The following is a 19,077-nucleotide window of genomic DNA, read 5'->3' as shown; positions in this document are numbered from 1 at the left end:
TGCACGAGATCACCTCGTGATTTGCTGCAAAATCAGAAATACCTGCCACATCTCAGTTAATATCTAACACTTGAAAACTACAGAGCTACCTGCTGGTCTGCTCTGTGTTGCCAGGGTCCCTATTCACATTCATACTAGCATGCTTGCAAGTGGCACCATCCAATTTAATTCCAAACTAATTGGCAAATAACTTGTTAACATCATATGCCTTGCTTCATGCACACATGTCTTTATAAGGAGATTTACTCTAGACAACATGGCATCTCCAACGACAGAGACTGAATTCAATCCCTGCTCTTAATGGAAACATCTGAGAAAGAAAATGAACTGTGACCATCTCTGGTCATCCTTTGATGATGAGAGGTGGAGGATGTTTCATCTGTCTTCCTCACAACATCTCTGCAAGGCAGATTTTTGTATTCCCATTTGGCAAATGAGGAAAATGGAGCTTAATGTGTTTGATCAACTTGTCCAACGGATAAGGTCCTAAGAGGACTGGACTTTGGGATTCTGGGATGCCAAAATCCATGCTGTTAGAACAAAACTGCCTCCATTAAAGAAATTTCTTTTCAATATTAACTGGAAGACTCACAAGTGGCACAGGAAGAACATTTCCTATCAGTTTTATGAAGCACAAAAACCCTGCTCTCAGTGAACCAATAGTTAAATGGAAGAGGCAGATGATAAGCAATCAATCCAATACTGAAAAATGCATGCTTTCAGAGGGAAAACAACAGAGTACTGTGGGAACCTTCAAAAGAATGCTTAACCCAGTCTCTGAGGACTAGGGCTTCTCGGAGGAAGGGACATCAAAGATGAAATCTGAAGGGCAGTTATTGATTGTCAAGTTGACATTGGGGTACTAGGTTACCCCAAGCCTTCTAGAGTGGGTAAATGTAGTAAACTGGAACAAAAGGGTTAATGAATACATGTGGAATCAAGCCAAAGACCTTCATACGATGAAAAGGAAATGCAAATGCTAATCATCATGAAGCAATAAAGAAGAAAAAGATCTTGAATAAACATATTCTAAATCAAATAAGCTGCCACAAATCCTCAAACACTAGGCTACACAATACCACTCTGAAAGGCCCTCTGAAGGCACTTTGGCTTGAACACGTTAAGGATACAGGGGGAAATACACAAATCTGATGCCCTATAGGCCTTTGCCCATTAGTAATTTTTTAAACTCTAAGCAAAATACTGATGGCAGTCGTAAAGTGATCTATTCCCTATGCTAAGTGAATTTACATTAAATGGAAATAAGCAGCCTGTCTTAGTAATACTGGAGTGTGACCCCTTTGCAAACAGCTTGCAGCAACATGCCTGTCCAGGAACACTTGTAAAGCCGCTGCCCCAGGGCATCTGTGCAGTGGGTAGAGATTGGGCAGAAGGGGGGTGGAGGTGAGAGCATCAGCACCTGGCGCACATCTTTTAAGAGCATCTTTTTATTAACCATTTGATTGTGTGACTGTCACTTCTCTTCCAAAATCAGTCAGATTCAGTATCAGATGCTCAAGTCTGCCTAGGGGTATGATCTAGCAAGAACATAAAGAGAGCCGATATTGGTGCCCCAATGTCAGACAAGACAAAGAAACTGACTTCTGGCAGGTGTATTATTGAAGGAGGAGGCTTCACACTGTAAAAGAACGAAATTCACTTGCTAATTCTTGGTGCTAAGCGGCAGCCACACCTCCACGGCTCCTATGTTGTTGAGTTCCCTTCTCAGAAAGGTGTTTTATGTCTTTTTAATGCAGCAGGGATAATATTAACTAAAAATTAAACCAGACATTACTTCAATTATATGCTTTCAAAGTAGTTTGCTACTTAGGATCTGGAAAGCCCATCTTTTATAATTGTTTTTTTAAAAGTCTTTATTCGATGATGGATGACAGTAAATTTTGCTCCATACTAAGAGAGAATGAAACTAAGCTGATCCAAATGAGAACAAGCCCAACCTATTCTAATTAATATGATTCAAATGAACTGTAATAGTATCAAAACAATTGACTTTTACCATTCCAACTTAATTACTCTACAATAGGCAGAGTAATGCATGTTGCTTCTTGCTTAGAGCAATTTTGAAAGCAACATCTTTGAAATATGGCACCAAGCGACTTTTTTCTTCATCCACAATTTGTGAATATTGTTTTAAAACATCATAAAGTCAAATAACCATAGCCTAATTAAGCCTTTTGTAGTTTTGAGGAGATGTCATAAAATGCCACGGGATATATTTGACTCATTTCTTCACTTGACTGAAAGTTCTTATAAGGCTGAATGAATCTAAACCCCCGAGTCTTCATCCTGAGGAAATAAATGCGGCAAAGTACTTGGGCTGAAAAAGCATCACTTATAGTGACGTTAAAAAAAAAAAAAACATATGCAGCAATTCTCCCAAAATATCGCGATATTGCTGTAGGCGGGTCCCATTCACCTCGGGCTCTGATGGACATAGCTGCAGGATTAGTTAAGAAGTTGTAGGTAGAATGACACTTGGAATTTAAAGCTTAAGAACTTGTCAAAGGATAAAAAAGACCCCTAGAGCTAAAATAAAATAATATTTTAAAAAGCTAAGTTTCTTTGCTTGATGGACAAGAGTATAATATGTCTCTCAAAAAATGAGTCCAGCAAGTATCCTGGAGCCGAGTAGTGCAGGAGAGCGAGGTCAGAGATGAAAGAGGGGACTTGATTCCACGTTAGGATTTCCAAGCGTCACATTCTGATTGAGTCATTAAAGAATGGGACATGCCTCCTTAGACTGGCCATATCTGGTTTAACTTTCAAAAGTGCAGTGTTAGTTTTCAAAAGAAGCCCAAGATGAGTTCTTAAGACAGCAGGCTCTGCGCTCAGGCAGCAGACCCTGTGTCAATACATGCTGAGAATCTGGGCAACTTTCCAAACCAGGTGGAAGAAAGAACAGAACAGTGGACTGTTCGTTGCTCTGCTCAACATCTTCATGCATAGAAAAGGCATGGAAGCCCTTTTATAAGAGCAATTTACTTTTATAAGGGAAGTCTCCATTTGTCATGTTGTCTCCCTCTCTGTACCAGCAAAAGGAGGATGACTATATCTGTAGAAACTATTATCAGTGGAGAAGGTATAGGTTTAAGGGAAAAGACGAAGTGATTTTCCCAGAATGTCAGAAGCCTTGCTCCCTGCAGGAAATCCAAACTTACAAGGGACTGTGGTTGGGAAACATAGGGCTGTTCCAGTGTGATCCAGGGAGAACCACAAAATTCTGACACTGGAAAGTCTAACAGAGAATGGCCCATGTTATTTCAAAATAATTTCTGATTAAAGTGTGTCATTTTTTGCATCTTCTAAGGTTGTAGGACTAAATGTAAGTTTTTATGGAAGATGTTACCCAGAAATCAACTTAACTGGCATGTACTGAGTATCTCCTGTGCCTGTGGCATTATTAGGTGCAAGCAGAGTGATGGGCTGTGAAAATGAATGATGAATATGGCATTGCCCCTGACTTTAAGGGAGCCAAAATGTGAGGGAAATACACACAACTCATTGTAATACATGACCTCTGTGATGTGGGCTACAGTAGGGTATAAATATAATACTGTTAAATCCCAGAGGAAAAGCTATACATTCTAACTGAAGGGGTTGGGAATGGCTTCAGGGAGGAGGTGACATTTGAACTGACCTTTACAGGACCTTCTGTTCATCAGTGAGTATTTAGTGAGCCCTTTCTAGGTGTCAGGCACTATCTCTGGTGATTGGGATACAACAGTGAATGGAATAGACATCCACCCCTGCCCTGGGGAAGCTTAGTTTGTCTAAGAACATGTCAGGGGAGATAATTCCAGGTTAAGGGAGTGGCAGGAACGAATTTATGAATTACAAATATGCACAAAGTAGGGAGAGACATGCACATTGTTGGAACACAAGGTTTGCGTGTAGCCTTTGGGGTAAAGCCTGGTATAAAGGAGGAGAGTTCATTTTCCCTTCACCCTTCTGAATTCTTGATTAAGACCTGCAAGTGATAAAAAAAAAAACCAATTAACAGGAGAAAAAACAAACAGAACTTAATAATGTATAACTCCTGTGTTCATGGGAAATACCCAAGAAAACTGAGTAACTCTGGTTGCCAGAGAGAGCCAGGTTCTCAGGCAAAGCACAACAAACAAGGGTATGGTTGTTATGCAGATTTAAACCATACCTTCTCCACTGATAATAGTTTCTACAGATATAGTTATCCTCCTCTTGCTGGTACAGAGAGGGAGACACCATGACAAATGGAGACTTCCCTTATAAAAGTAAATTGCTCTTATAAAAGGGTAATTTCTACTTGGTTTCCATAGCTTCTCTGTTGTCAGCCTAAAATAACCCTTCTGCCAAAGGGGCATATTTGGGGATGACAAACCTCTGTTCCCCTTTAATGGCAATAGGTGGGGACAGCAGAGCAGTAGGGAACAGCTGTAAACAGTAGGTTAGGAGATGGGGTTTTATTCTCTAAATAACTGAAAACATCGCTCCATGAAGTACTCTGATGAGGAATCTGAAACACCAGTGTACCTTATGTTATAACTGTTGTTGTACAGTAGCACTGGAAAATGCCTGGGGATGGGTGTAGCCTGCCCAGGGCTGGTGACACACAGGGCTCCTTGGACCCGGGCAGTTTCAGGCTTCATTTAGATCTACACTAATGCGTGAGCTTTGGACTGCTATGGCCATGCCATGGAATCTAGTCTATCACCAGGGTAGTGCTGCACTGGATAGGGCAATACTAGCATAAAATAAACAAATAAAAATCTTAGCTTGAGGTTATGATAGGGATGGATGCCTGCATCCCAAAAGAGGATCTGTGAGGTCAGTGTGACCCCAAGAATACTTATAGCAACCAGGATCTTTGGAGGCAAATCTGTTTTTTCAGGGCAAGCACAGGCTTTGAAAAGACTCAACAGATCTCCTTCATATATGAGACATCAAAAAGCATCCTCCCAGAGCAGTCTATATTATTAGATGGATGGATGGATGGATGGATAGATAGATAGATAGATAGATAGATAGATAGATAGATAGATAGATAGATAGACCTTATTTCTAAAAATGTCCTAGAATAGAAGGGCATGGGATCCAATCAGTATATACTTGGCCACATGACACTGTTTTGCTAGACCAATTTACTGAGATACTGAAGAGTGTGCAGTTCTTTTCAAATTCTGCTTATCTTCAATAACTTCAATCTCCATCTTCTCATAAAAACCACTTGACCATACTAGCCACAGCTCACTTTTCTCAATTCTGTAAAAGTTTTATCAGTGTCACTTATTTACTTTTTACTAACATATTCCCTGTAGATGGATTAATGATAGATAATATTTAGAGTTGATAGATAAATAGATGATAGATAGATAGATAGCAGATAGACATATAGATGGAAGGATGGATAGATAGACAGATAGATAGATAGATAGATAGATAGATAGATAGATAGATAGATAGATAGACAGATGAGAGAGAGAGAGAGAGAGAGAGATGGACAGACAGACAGATAGATGATGGATGGATGGATAGATAGATAGATGATAGATAGACAGATGGATGGATAGATAGATAGATAGATAGATAGATAGATAGATAGATAGATGATAGATAGATAGATACATAAATAGAGATACCTTAAACATTATAATGCAAGCTCCTTCAGAACTGGAACAGACTCGGTGCTTGATAGCTGACTGATGATTGGTGGGGTTGTTGGGCAAACACAAGTAATACAGAATCTATGGAATTGACAAGCTCTGAGCCCTATTTCAGTGATTCCTAAAGTACAGTGTGAGGACCATCTTCATCAAAACCAAGTGGAGTGCATGTACAAAAAGGCAGATCCCTAGCTTCCCCCTAATATCCGGTGATTTTGTGCTCATTAAAATTTGATAGTCAACACATTAATATAATTGACAATGTAGGAAGACAGTTGGTTTTTCTCTGACAAGCAGCATAAAGAAAGCTCTGAGATGGAGAAAGGTTCATTGCCAAGTGGTTTCTGAATAATCACATGTCTGTGAGGAGAGTTAAGGAATTCTTAACTAGGTCAAGATAATAATGGAATTGAATTTTAATTGAGCTTTCATCTAACTGTACTCTGCTAGATGCTTTGAAGCATTATCTCTTTTAATCTTTACAAGTGAAGACAGTATCAGCTTTTGCCTGTGGAGTCTGAGGAAGTTACAAGTTACTTGTAACTTGTCCAGAGTCACATAGTAATCAAAGATAAGCCAACATTCAAACCCATGTCATTTGACTCCAGCCAAGCTTTTCCTAATACACCATGCTCAGATGTTAAACTCAGTGACAATTAAAATTAACTATCATTATGTTGAAAGTCATCTTGTTTACAATGTCAGACTTATGACTAAAATTTGTTTGTGAACAGTAGTGTGAAAACCAATGAAGTGCCTACTAGTAGTATTTCTTTAAGTTTTAAATGTAAAAAGTGATTTCTTTTTTTTAGTTAGGCTCATAAAAGCATATCAATTTGTCATTTAATTACATATTGGTTCTGTCACATGTCATGTGATACACCTTGTAAAAGTTGAGGCATCATTGATATCTCAGAATAACAGAAGGGGAGAGATTTTCAGCTTGTTGAAGAATGAGGAAGAAATGTCGTGGAGAGAAGGGAATCTGGGGATATCCAAGAAGGCTTGAAAGGAGAAGATTTGTTTGGCTGGAAATAAAGCACTTTAAAACACGATCCACAGTCACAGGTAAACCAATGTCAGCAACAGTCACCAACGTTTATGGTAAAAAGTCAGTGAACAGCCACACACAGGTGAATCCAAACGGAAATTCTAGAAAGGCAGACCATCGGGGAGCCATGTAATGCATGGGTGGTCAAGCAGAAGGGGATGCTGAAGGGCTGGAAAGGAAAGTAATCGTGGGAAAATTTGAAGTATTTCAGCCAAACGAGCGTAATGCCAAGAGTCCTGACGCTGCAGGCGGTGACCATGCTCTGGGCCCTGATGGGGGTGCCCTGGAACCCTCTGCGTGAATTCCAGTTGCCCCGGGACCCCTGATGGAGGCAACTGCACGGAAAGGGCTGACGGCTTTCTTTGTTTTTACTCTGGATGACAGCACCTTCCTGCCACTGAAGCCTGGCTTTCAGGAGAGGCTGCTCTGTGCGAGATGAAGAAATGGCACAATAGGATCATGGAAGCTAAGGCAGAGGCTTCTGTCTTTGTAATCGAACCCTGCAGATCCAAATTGGGTCAGTCTGGGCAAGTCGGGTTTCAAACAGGCCACTAAGTTAGTGGGAAGTCAGCATTTTAGTGCTGATTTTTTAATTTCATTTACCTTTCCATTTTTATTTTTCACTGCTTTGGCATGAGAATGCCCTTTTCTTGCCAAGCCCCGTGTGAGGCTCTACCATGGGAGAATTTAGCCCATACCTCCTCATCCCTTTCTCATGACCTTATCCATGGGGATACAGTGTGGTGAAGGAGAAAAAATGTGCAGAGCTCGTTCTGACCCCCCACCACCACCACCACCGCTAGTGCAACTTAGTAACTGTAGGATCTCTTTTCTCATCAGTAAAATGGGGACAATCCTTTTTTACCTATCTGGCTGCTGTAAGGGTCAAATGAAAGAACACATGCATACCACTTAGCATTTGTCAAAATATAACTTTATAAAGTTATTGATATGACTCTCATGCAAATGGAAAGTAAGTCTGTTCCAAAAATACAGTTAAGTCCTGAACAATGGAACCATCAGGGTGGTAAAGCTAGTGCAGAGAAAAATTAGAGGAATGCTGATTACATCATCCAGTGAGAGAGGCCAACTGAAATACGTACACTCAGTTAGAGACATACCCGATTATTGTCCTGCAAAGTGATAAAACCATAACCTTTGAGGTTATCTTTTCTACCAAACATGACTTGTTTGCATCTCTACTGGACACAAATCTACAAACGAAAGCACAATTTCATAGTCTTGACAAAATGCAACCACCTAGAGAATTAAATCATCCTTGGGTGGGCCTCTTAGACAATGATCCCATTTGACCTTAAAGGGATATATAGTCATCCTTTTGTTTTATTTCCCAAGTTTCAAATAATTTGCTCAACAGTCCACTCTTGTATCATAAATAATCTCTGAAGATTACTCATATTACAAAACGTCTGGGGTCACTGTATTTGGACCTGATCGGTTTACATGAGTACAGTAAGAAATGTAAATCAACCATCTTTGAGTATGGTCAGCAAATTTAGAGCTACTGTTGTAAGCAGCTACTAAGGCCAGATAATTAACTACTATGTGGAAATTTCAAAAGGGATCTCTGAATGCATTTTCAAAAGCTTTTCTTGTTCAAGAAATGTTTTTGTTGCACTTATTGGCCCTTTTATCCCAAGGTTTCTTAGATTCCTATTCCTGCTTAAAGGAATGACTGCAATCTTGGTGATTTAAAACAACACAGATTATCTTGGAATTCTAATACTGAGGTCTAACTCAGGTCTCAGTGGGCTAAAGTCAAGGTGTCAGCAGGGCTGCTTCCCTCCAGGGCTTTAAAGGGAAATCAGCTTCTCTGCCCCTTCCAGTTTCTCGGGGCCTCCTGTAATCCCTGCCTGGACCCTCTCCTCCACTTTCAAAGCCAGCAATGGCTTTAGACCTTCCAATCTCTTTCTCTCCGTCCCTCTGCTTTTGTCTGTGTGACTTCTTCTGGGTCCCCCTTATGAAGACCCTTCTAATTACGTTGAGCTCACCCAGACAATTCAGAATGATCTCCCCATTTTAAGATCCCTAACTTGACCATATCTGCAAAGTCCCTTTTGCCACATCCTAGGTTTTGTGGATTAGGACATGGACTCTTGGGGGTCGAGTGGTATTATTCACCCTACCACACAAAGGTTTAAGAAACTTAATCCAAGAAATTTTTCTGCACAGTATTCCTACAGTACCTATACATTCTGGTGAATTTCTCTTTTTTTGAGGAACCCAACATCTGATAGATTTCTTGACCTACTGGGAAATGACCTTCCTTATCACCTGTAAGTCTGAGATTCTATCAACCATACATAACAGACCAGTTTCGTGAGAGAGCTTTCTGGACCTTGCTTCTCCATAGGAAGGACAACCCTTATTCCATAATGATGGGTTTGCTATTCCCGATTAAACAAGATTTGTTCTCAGATACGGACAATCCTAGGATGTCCTTATTTACACAACCAACGTGTCCAACTATATCCTGGTAAAAGCAGAAGACAGATTTTTTTGTTGATGTTATGTAAATAAAAACATTAAAAAAAACTGTCATAAAAACATAATTAAATCCTGAGGGGTTAGGGAAAATAAGTTACCATGTAAAGAATGTACCATTTATAGGCTACTACATTGAGGGTTAAATGTACAGAAAGAACACCTTTTCTTTCCTAATAGAACTTTAAAACCACAGCAGTAATACCAAATAACCACAGTTAGATTTCCCTCCACTGTTCCTTAACCCTAAAGTCTTGTACACCTGGGTGTTGGGGTAAGCACTCTGCTTTCATGAGGTCTTCTACTCCAGACCTACCAGCACGGGTCCTGACTCAGTACTCTGGTACAGTCACAGCGGTCTAAGTGATGTCACATTAAACACCAAAGTCTATACCAATGACTATTTCTTAAAGCACCAATTCATAGGAGTCTCTGGCACCAACTTTCCATGAGACTCTGAGACTGGCATTCTTATGCCCAGCTCTGAGCCTATAGCTTGGAGCAAAGACTTCAGACAAATGTGAAGAGAAAGCAGAAGCCACTTGTTGATGCTGGGGACAAAAGGTTATCTGATCATATTATACGGAAAGTAAATTCTAACTTTTAAGTCACCTTAAGAGCAGACTAAGTACTCCAAAACCAATTGTCATTTTAAGAGAGAGAGGAAGACTCTGGTTTTACAGTCATATAGCCCTTGGGATAAAAAAGATTCATAAAACTTAAAATATATATCTTATTAATAAACCTATCAAAACCGAGAAAACTTTGCCAAAATTGTAACACATTTCTTTGCTTTTATTCAGACTTAGCATATGCAGATATTATCCCCAAGGCAAATAAAATTCAGTTCCCTTAAACCTTCTATACTGTATAGGCATACCTCAGAGATGTTACATATTGCAATAAAGTGAATCAAATGAAATTTCTGGTTTCCCAGTGCATATAAAAGTTATGCTTGAAGTATACTATAGTTTATTAAGTGTGTGATAACATTATGTCTAAAAAAACAATGTACATGCCTTAATTTAAAAACCGTTATTGCTAAAAAGTGCTAACTATCCTCTGAGCTTCCAGAAAATCATAGTCTTGTTGCTTGTGGAGGGTCTTGCCTCAATATTGATGGCTTTTGATTGATCAGGATGGTAGTTGCTGAAGTTTGGGGTGGCTGTGGCAATTTCTTAAAGTAAGACAATAAAGTTTGCTGTATCAATTGACTCTTTCATGAACAATTTCTCTGTAGCATGAGATGCTGTTTGATAACATTTTACCCACAGTAGTTCTTTCAAAATTGGAATCAATCCTCTCAAACTCTGCCATTGCTTTATCAACTAAGTTTATATAGTATCCTAAATCCTTTGTTTTCATTCCAACAATCTTATAGCATCTTCATCAGGAGTAGACCCCATCCCAAAATCTATTTTCTTTGCTCATTCATCAGAAGCAACTCTTCATCCATTCTTTTATCCAGTTTTATCATGAAATTGCAGTAATTCACCACCACATTTGTAGTGACTGCCTCCACTGAAATCTTGAACCCCTCAAAGTCACCTGTGAAGATTGGAATCAACTTCTTCCAAACTCCTGTTAATGTTCCTATTTTGACCTTTTCCCATGAATTATGAATGTTCTTAATGGCATCTAGAATGGTGAATCCTTTCCAGAAGGTTTTCAATTTACTTTGCCCAGATCCATTAAAAAAAATCACTGTCTATGGCAGATATAACCTTATAAAATGTATTTCTTAAATAAGACTTGAAAGTCAAAATTACTTCTTGATCCATGGGCTGCAGAAAGGATGTTGTGTTAGTAAGCAACAAGCATCTTGCAGTACATCTCCACCAGAGCTCTTGGGTGACCAGGAGCATTATCAGTGAGCAGTAATATTTTGAAAGGACTCTTCTTTTCTGAACAGTAGGTCTCAACCATGGGCTTACAATATTTAGTAAACCATGTTCTAAACACATGTGCCTTCATCCAGGGTTTGTTATTCCCTTAGAGAACACAGGCAGAGACAATTTAGCATAATTCTTAAGGGCCCATGGATTTTCAGAATAGTCAGTGAAGACTGGTTTTTCAACTTAAAATCAGCAGCTGCATTAGCTCCTAACAAAAGAGTCAGCCTGTCCTTCAAAACTTTGAAGCCAAGTATTGACTTCTCCTCTCTACCTATGAAAGTCCCAGATGGCATCTTCTCCCAGGAGAAAGCTGTTTCATCTACACTGAAAATCTGTTGTTTATCATGGCCACTTTCAGAAATTACCTTAGCTAGGTCTTCTGAATAACTTGCTGCAGCTTCTCCATCAGCACTTGCTGCTTCACCTGGCACTTTTATGTTACAGAGATGGCTTCTTTCCTTAACCTCATGAACCAACCTCTGCTTTTCTTCTGCAGTTTCCTCACCTCTCTCAATCTTCAGAGAATTAAAGAGAGTTAGGGCCTTGCTTTGCATTAGGCTTTGGTTTAAGGGAATGTTGTAGCAGGTTTGATTTCCCCAGACCACTAAAGTGTTGTCCATATCAGCAGTAAGGCTGTTACATGTTTTTATCATTCAAGGCACTTTTAGCTATTTAGCTATTTTAGCTTTTAGTTAATTGCTAGGAAATAGCAATTTCCTTCAAGAATTCTCCTTTGCATTCATAACTTGGTTAAGTGTTTGGCACAAGATGCCTAGTTTGGGGCCTATCTTAGCTTTTGACATGCCTTCATCACTAAACTAATCATTTCCAGTCCTGAGACCTGCCTGTGGCCAAAACCAGGAGATTCTGAACACAAAGTACTTCCTTGTCTATGAAGTGGAGATGAGCCAGTGGTCTGAGCCCAGACATGGACTTACTAGTCCCTGCACCCAGTTTTGGAAGAGCAATAGCTAAAACTATGAGTTGGGCAAGATACTTTCAAATTGACAGTCTTAGGGGAGAATCAGAACATAGAATCTAAAAAAAAAGAAATGGAAAAAAGAAGTCAAAAACAGTGAGTCAGCAAAGGTAAATTACATGATTGCTTGGGATTTACTCCAGGCCTGGATAAGAAAAAGAAGTATCTGAGCTTAATTGGCCCATAAAGTGACCTCTGGAAAGTAAATCTATTTGGGTATCTTGGAAGGACCATCTTTAAAATATTCAAAGTACAATTTTAAAATAGTTATAAACATGACTAATACAAATATGAAGTGAGGAAATATCAAGGATGTATTTAATTTTGAGGAACATGACAAGATGGTTAAGCTTTTCTAAGAGATCTAGAGAAACAGTGGTTCTACAGGTCGCCCGCTAAGTCATTAATGTACCACTGAGCAATAAAATTTTCATTTGGGGATTCTTCTCTTAGACAGAAATCATTTGCATCTAACAGACTTACATTTTACAGAGTAAGGGTCCCAAACAATAGCAAGGTGAAAAATTATGCTACATTTCACTAGAGAGTCAAATCATTCTTGGGCAAGTCTATTAGACAATGCTCACCATGACAAAGAAAAGCCATGCAGTCTTTTAATTATTTTTCTTTATTAAGTTTTGCTAGGTTTTAATAAGATGTAAACTGTCAGTTAAAAATTTCTTTCCTTCATCTTGATCTGATCTCAAGAAAGCTAACCTTTGGGTTTGCCATGAACCTTCTATTTACAATATTCTTATAAGAAAGCATAACTTCTAATACATAAGTTAAAAATGCTAGAAACTATTATTATAAAATATCCTGTCTACAAAAAGAATATTCTTTCCTATTCTCAAGGAAATTTTTCTCACTGTGGAAGAATTAATTCCCTATGGCAAACAAGAATGGCTGTGTCAGGGAAAATTCTAAGAAAGGAGGCTTTATGTTCTTTTACATATTTAAGCCATTTAGGAAAAAATGAATAAAAGCAATCATTTTAACCAAATGAGTTCAAAGTTGACTATTAGAGCATAAAGTGTTAGTCACTTACTTCCTCAATTCTAAAATACATAATTGATTTGGACAAAAAAATATCTTGAGAAAGAGCATACAAATGAGACATTAATGAAAACTCTTGCTTTTCTTATTTTCTTTCTTGATTTCTGCCTCTTGGCCATTAGATAATATGTCTGGTAAGAGCAAAGAAAAAAGTCGCACCATTGGTTCACTTGCTATTAGGCAGTTGTTTTCAAGCGATCTTAAAGCAGGGTAGAAATTAAAGCTATTTCCTAAAATAGGGACAATAGTTTAAGTATTGTTTTCAGTTAAGTATGCTATAATTGTTCCCTGTGAAAATGCTTCTACATAAGGCAAGCAAATTGTAATTATGACTAATATAATTATATATCATTATCTAAATTGTATATACTTCAGCCTAGGCCCAGAAAATGGATTCCTTATTCATCACATCCAGGAATTAGGCATTCACCCTAATCAATAATACATTGGTGATTAAGAAATGCTTATCAACAATTAGTTTGCAGGAGTGAAAAAAAAAGAAGAACATATATAGAAATGCTCATCTGAGGATGGGAAGCAGGGAAACACAGGCAATTGAGTCAGTAAAAGAAACTTGACTTTGAAGGTCCAAAGATATTTCAGTTCCATAACAGAACAAGGCAGGGAGTCTTTGTGGATATTTGAAACAGGGAAGGAAACATTGTCAGGGCATGAAAAGGGAACTTTTTTGCCCTTGGATGGGCAGGGAGGAGAAGCAAGAAGTGGGAATTACTCTGCGCCAGCAACTAGAACACTAAATTCAAGAATAAAACAAACACAACAGAATCCAAGCAAAAGGATACAATGGACACACTTAGGAGAAAGGAATTGGGTTTCTGAACCGGGTTTTAAGACCCTGCTATGAGCTATATGATACATCAAGAGATAAGTGCTTCCAATCCTGTACCTTTTCAGAGCTCCATAAACTCTGGACAATGTATTGAATTGACTCACAGCATGACCTCCATGAGGGAAAAGTTGCTTTTAGGAAAAGCCTTTCTGAAAACCTATAGAACTTAATGAAGATAAGCTCTTTCCAAATGAAACTAATTCTTTCCAAACAGATCAGGAGGTTAGAACTGCACATTCTTAGAAGAATGACAAAGGGCCTGAAAACTAATTTAGTCCAAACCCCTAACACAATAGAGATCTCTGCTGAAGTCTTAGACAAACTGTTCTCAGGCAGATTCTATAACTGTAATGCAGTCACTTATTTAGTGTCTCGTTTAACCCATCAATCCATGAAGTCAACCTTTCACTTGCAAAATACGGAATCACCAGAGTACCAAAAGTAGGACAGGGATGCAATGGGGAGGAAAGGAGATCACAGTGCCAGAAGGTGTACCTAAATATATTCAGGAGAGTGCTCCATACTTGCATTCAATGTTGATTTTTTTTTTTGTCCCAGTGCAGAGAATGTGATTTCTTGTACTCAGCAAGTGTAACAACAGGTGTTACTGTTGACAGTAAAAATAAGTCATCTTTTTTTAAAGCTTTTGCTGGTGTTTGACATTATGGTCTCTCTTGGCAATAAACTCTGAAGGTGAAGTTCTAGAATTTGAAGACGCATTTATGTGTTATATATAGCATTTAAGTAATTCTCATCTAGCCTGGCCATATAGACAGCTTAAATGTGAGGTATAGGCTTTTCTAGTCCACATGTCACTTCCTGACATGAATTTGATTTAACTTCTAGCTTTATCAAGTGATAAAATGTACTTCTGTCATGATATCCATTCCATCTGAATGGCAGCCAGCAAATGTGTTTTGGTTAATTGTGTTGGTTCCTGACAATTGTTGATTCCATAGCATACTCCTTCTGTAAGAATTTCAATGGCAATGCTTTCCTCAAGAAACTATCCACACTGTTGCAGAACTATTTATATTAATATTTAATGGTGTGCAAGATGGTGGGACTGGGAGATGAAGGAATTATGCTGTCCCTATATTCATAAGGGAGCATGTGAATATGTTTCATTTTTTTCTATGAGAACTACCTGCTAACCAACCCCATGTTTACATTCTTGATCTTCTCTGAGTCATGCCCTCAATTCTGCCAAAATGACCTCAATAAAGTGCACATCTCCCCATGACACTCCTAGACCTAAAACACTCCAGGGATTCCCAAATGTCTACAGAGCAAAGTCCAAGCAGACTAACGTAACTCATAACACCTTTATGGACAGGTGTCTCCTTGCCTTCCTAGACTCATTTCTCATTTTTCCTTACCTTGTATTATGGATCCACAGCAGACATAGTTTATTCTGTGTTTCATGCATTTACTCAGGCTGTGAATCTTTGCTTGGTTAACTTCTCATCCTTTAAGAGCTCATTCTTTCTTCATGGACTCTTTCGCTAATTCTTTTCGACTGCAGATGGTATAAGTACTTCTTCTCCATACTCCTTTCTTCAATTATTGTGTGCAAATTCTTATCATCACATTTATGGTGCTTCATTGAAATAGGTCAGTGTGTTTGTTCCTACTAAACTGTAAACTTCTAGGGGCTACATTCTTAGTTTCTGGCAGTGAACCAGCAGGACGGTGGTGTCTCTGTCCAAGGACAGGAAAAGACCAATGTCTCAGCTCAACCAGTCAGGCAGAGAAAGCATATTTTCCTTCCTCTGTCTCTTTGTTCTATTCAGGTTTTCAGTGGATTAGATAATGCCCACTCACACTGGGGAGGGCAATTTTCTTTATTCAGTCTGCTGAATAAAATTCAAATTCAAAAGTATCCATTTGAATTTATTCAAATGGAAACACTCTCTCAGACACATCCAGAGATAATGTTTAACCTAATAACTAAGAATCCATGGCCCAGTCAAGTTGACACATAAAACAAATCATCACAACCTCAAATGTTAAGTCAAGGTTTAGACTAATTTGTAAGTGGTATGATTCCAAGGCACTTTGTGTGCTAGGGGAAATTGCCTGAATATGAAAATTTTATTTGAGGACAATGAATCTGATATCAAATTGTAAAAGGAAACACAGAAGAAACCAGAAAAGACTACACATGTAAGGCCTGACACGTGAGGTCATAAAGGGCCAAACTCTAGAGTTATGAATGGGGGGAAGGAAAGTAAGAGGTAGCTATAAAAATAGTTGTTAAAGTTTTCAATGCTTTCACTGGGTCAAAAATTGTTAAGTACCATTTAAATCTCACACAAACTGAATAGAGCAAACACTGAAGTCTGGGGTAATTCCAGTTCAGGTTTAGCAACTTGCCTGAAGTCATGCTTCAGAGATTCAGTGCCATTCTCTGTGATAAACCCTTACTCCTTCCACTGCACTGCTCTACCTCTTGGCCAAGTGGGTAAATACATTCAACAAACACACCTGGTGTAAAATCCTGTGGATATAGTATGACTCTCAGGGCCTTCTTCACATCTTACAAATGTTTGATGAATTTGGTTAAGTCAGGAGAAAGAAAAACAATGAGGTGTATGCAAAGGACTGCTATCTCCTTTATCCTCATTTGTAAATCAACCTAAATTAGACAAGGTTACCAAATATCACCTAAAAATTGAAACTCAAGAGCCACTATTTTTAATTTAATGAAACCACCAAAGATGTTCAGCGTGAGTTCTGTGAAGGGCAAACTACTATGACTTTGAGTTCCTAAAATGATGCTGATAAATGGGGTAGTCTGAATAGTGCGTTCCCCAAAAGATACGCATGTCCTAATCCCTGGAACCTGTAAATGGCCAAAAACAAAAAGACTTTGCATGTGTGATTAAATTAAAGATTTGAGATGGGGATATTATCCTGGATGACCTACGTGGGCCCTACAGGCAATCTCCAGCATCCTTAGAGGAGAGCAGAGGGAGGCTGCCCAGAAGAGAAGGCAATGAGACCACAGAGAGATGCCTACCCAGCACAAGGACTGCTGGCAGCCACCAGATACAGCCAGCCTGCCTCGGGCCTCCCGAGGGAGTGTGGCCCTGCTGACACTTGGATTTTGTCCAGTGATACTGACTTTGGACTTCTGCTTCTGGCCTGCAGAACTGTGAGAGAATACATTTCTGTTGTTTCAAACCACCAAGTTTGGGATAATTTGCTGTAGCAGCCACAGGCAACTAGTATAATGGCCAAAAGACATTGGAAGGCCTAAAATCACAAACACCCTAAAATCTCAATAACACATCACTGGATTATACCCTTTTCACAAAGAAAACTGTTGCAGAGGGTGGGGAATTCTTCTTCCTGGCAGTGTTTTATGGGTGATTTGGGTTGACCTTGGAAGACAAGAATATCATGACTTCCCAGACTTTGTTTACTCCACATGCAGACTCTTTTACAGCCATCCCTCCCCGACTGCCCATGTAGACTGCCACTACTGCAGACTTGACTGATGTTAAGACGTTAGAACTGACAAAATAAATGAGTGCTAATAAAACAGTGAAGTGTTCTGCTGTTGAGTTACTGAACCAGTGAAGTGGTTTTTATAAGACCGTGATGAAACCGAATAATTGGATACTGTGATGAATTTCAGGAATCCCAGTTTTGATGGTGTTAAGATTATGAGAAGTGTTAGGCGGTGAGACCATGTTCCCTTTGTCCACAGGCTCGATGGGATGGCTTGACTGGGCGTATCACCTTCAATAAAACCGATGGCTTGAGGAAAGATTTTGATCTGGACATTATTAGTCTCAAAGAAGAAGGAACTGAAAAGGTAAGCTTCTCAGTAATAAATTAAAAAATAAAATAAAGGACACTGCTCAAGCATTTTAATTACACATACAAGTAGGGACATAGTAAGATGATTCTCCCAGCATGTTAATTTACATCCAGTTTTCTAGATCTCTCTCTGTCTTGCTGATCTTCAGGTAGAGGTTGATGGGCTAGATTCTTAAATTGTATGTGTTATTAATAGCAAGGCAAATGTTTATACAGTGCTTGGCTTATGTAGCAAGCATGATTCTATTATTTCATATATATAACTGTATGGGTGTCAGTAGTCCCATTTTTCAAAGGCTTTAAGAACTTGAGTTTATACTCAGAATATCAGAAGCTGTCAATGGTTTATCTTTGTAATTACCCCCAAGAGTTACTCAGAAATAAATTTTCATTTCACTCCATTTTAAGATCGGTGATGGAGGGACAGAATAAAGTAGAATAGAAAAGGCTTCGTGGAGCAAACTGACTTTACATCCTTAATTTTAGAAGAAAATATGCCAAAAACTATATTTCAGTGTTGGGTTCTGATTTCAGGATTATTTTAGTTGTAATTCTCAAGCTCTTAGAATTTCAAGTTCCATTTTAGTTCAATGAATAATAATGATAAAAGAATGTGGCTCCTCAGTGTATTTCATTATAGCAATGTAAGTAGTCACAGCTATACATTGGAATTAGTCAACACAGTGTGAAGATTTGCCTTTTAGGACCTTAAGGAAAAAAAGATTTCAAAACCCACAAACAATGGTTTGAACATCAGAACTCTATAATCCAACATTTTTTCACTGTCGTGGACAAGAAGGTGCAAGAGTGACTTTGAGAATAATCAGTTACTGACTTAATTGAAATATTTGGGTTGATTTTTAAAAGGAGTTAAGGTTGCCATTTCTGTGTTGCTGCTTTTATTAACTGAGACGCATTTATTTTCTGCCCCATCTCCAAATAGCTTAATTAAAACAAAGATTAATTAGGCTGCATGTCATAGATGGTGAGCACTGGTATTGAAATGTTTGCAGAAAATAATGTTTGCAGCTTTGAGACTGCGCATGAGAGTTGCAGGTTTCCCTAAGTGAAAATGCCCTCTCTCTTCCTCTCCCTGCCTCTCGGCCTCCAGAGCATCGTCACTCTGGTCTGCTTGTGTGTAGTTTAACAAGTTCTGACAGAGCACATGCGTGCACCTTGCCTCCGTGGTGGGATGTGGGAACAAAGAAGAGAAAAAATACTTGTTACTGGCTAAAAGCCTATCATGATTTTTT

The 19,077-nt window shown here is 38.8% G+C and overlaps 1 protein-coding gene across 8 annotated transcripts in view; it reads left to right on the top strand.

Annotated features, from left to right (window-relative positions):
• The window catches only part of GRIK1 (glutamate ionotropic receptor kainate type subunit 1), a 366,591-nt gene that overhangs the window by 290,576 nt on the left and 56,938 nt on the right, over positions 1–19,077 (top strand). For all 8 annotated transcript variants that reach the window (XM_036926325.2, XM_036926321.2, XM_036926328.2 and 5 more), the window contains one exon: positions 17,712–17,819. In XM_036926325.2, the coding sequence (XP_036782220.2) occupies positions 17,712–17,819 (108 nt within the window). The remainder of the gene's footprint in view (positions 1–17,711; positions 17,820–19,077) is intronic.

Source organism: Manis pentadactyla, chromosome 1 (genome assembly GCF_030020395.1).
Source record: "Manis pentadactyla isolate mManPen7 chromosome 1, mManPen7.hap1, whole genome shotgun sequence".
Classification (NCBI taxonomy): Eukaryota; Metazoa; Chordata; class Mammalia; order Pholidota; family Manidae; genus Manis; species Manis pentadactyla.
Note: the sequence above shows the minus strand (reverse complement) of the source record. Positions and strands in the feature narration are given on the sequence as shown.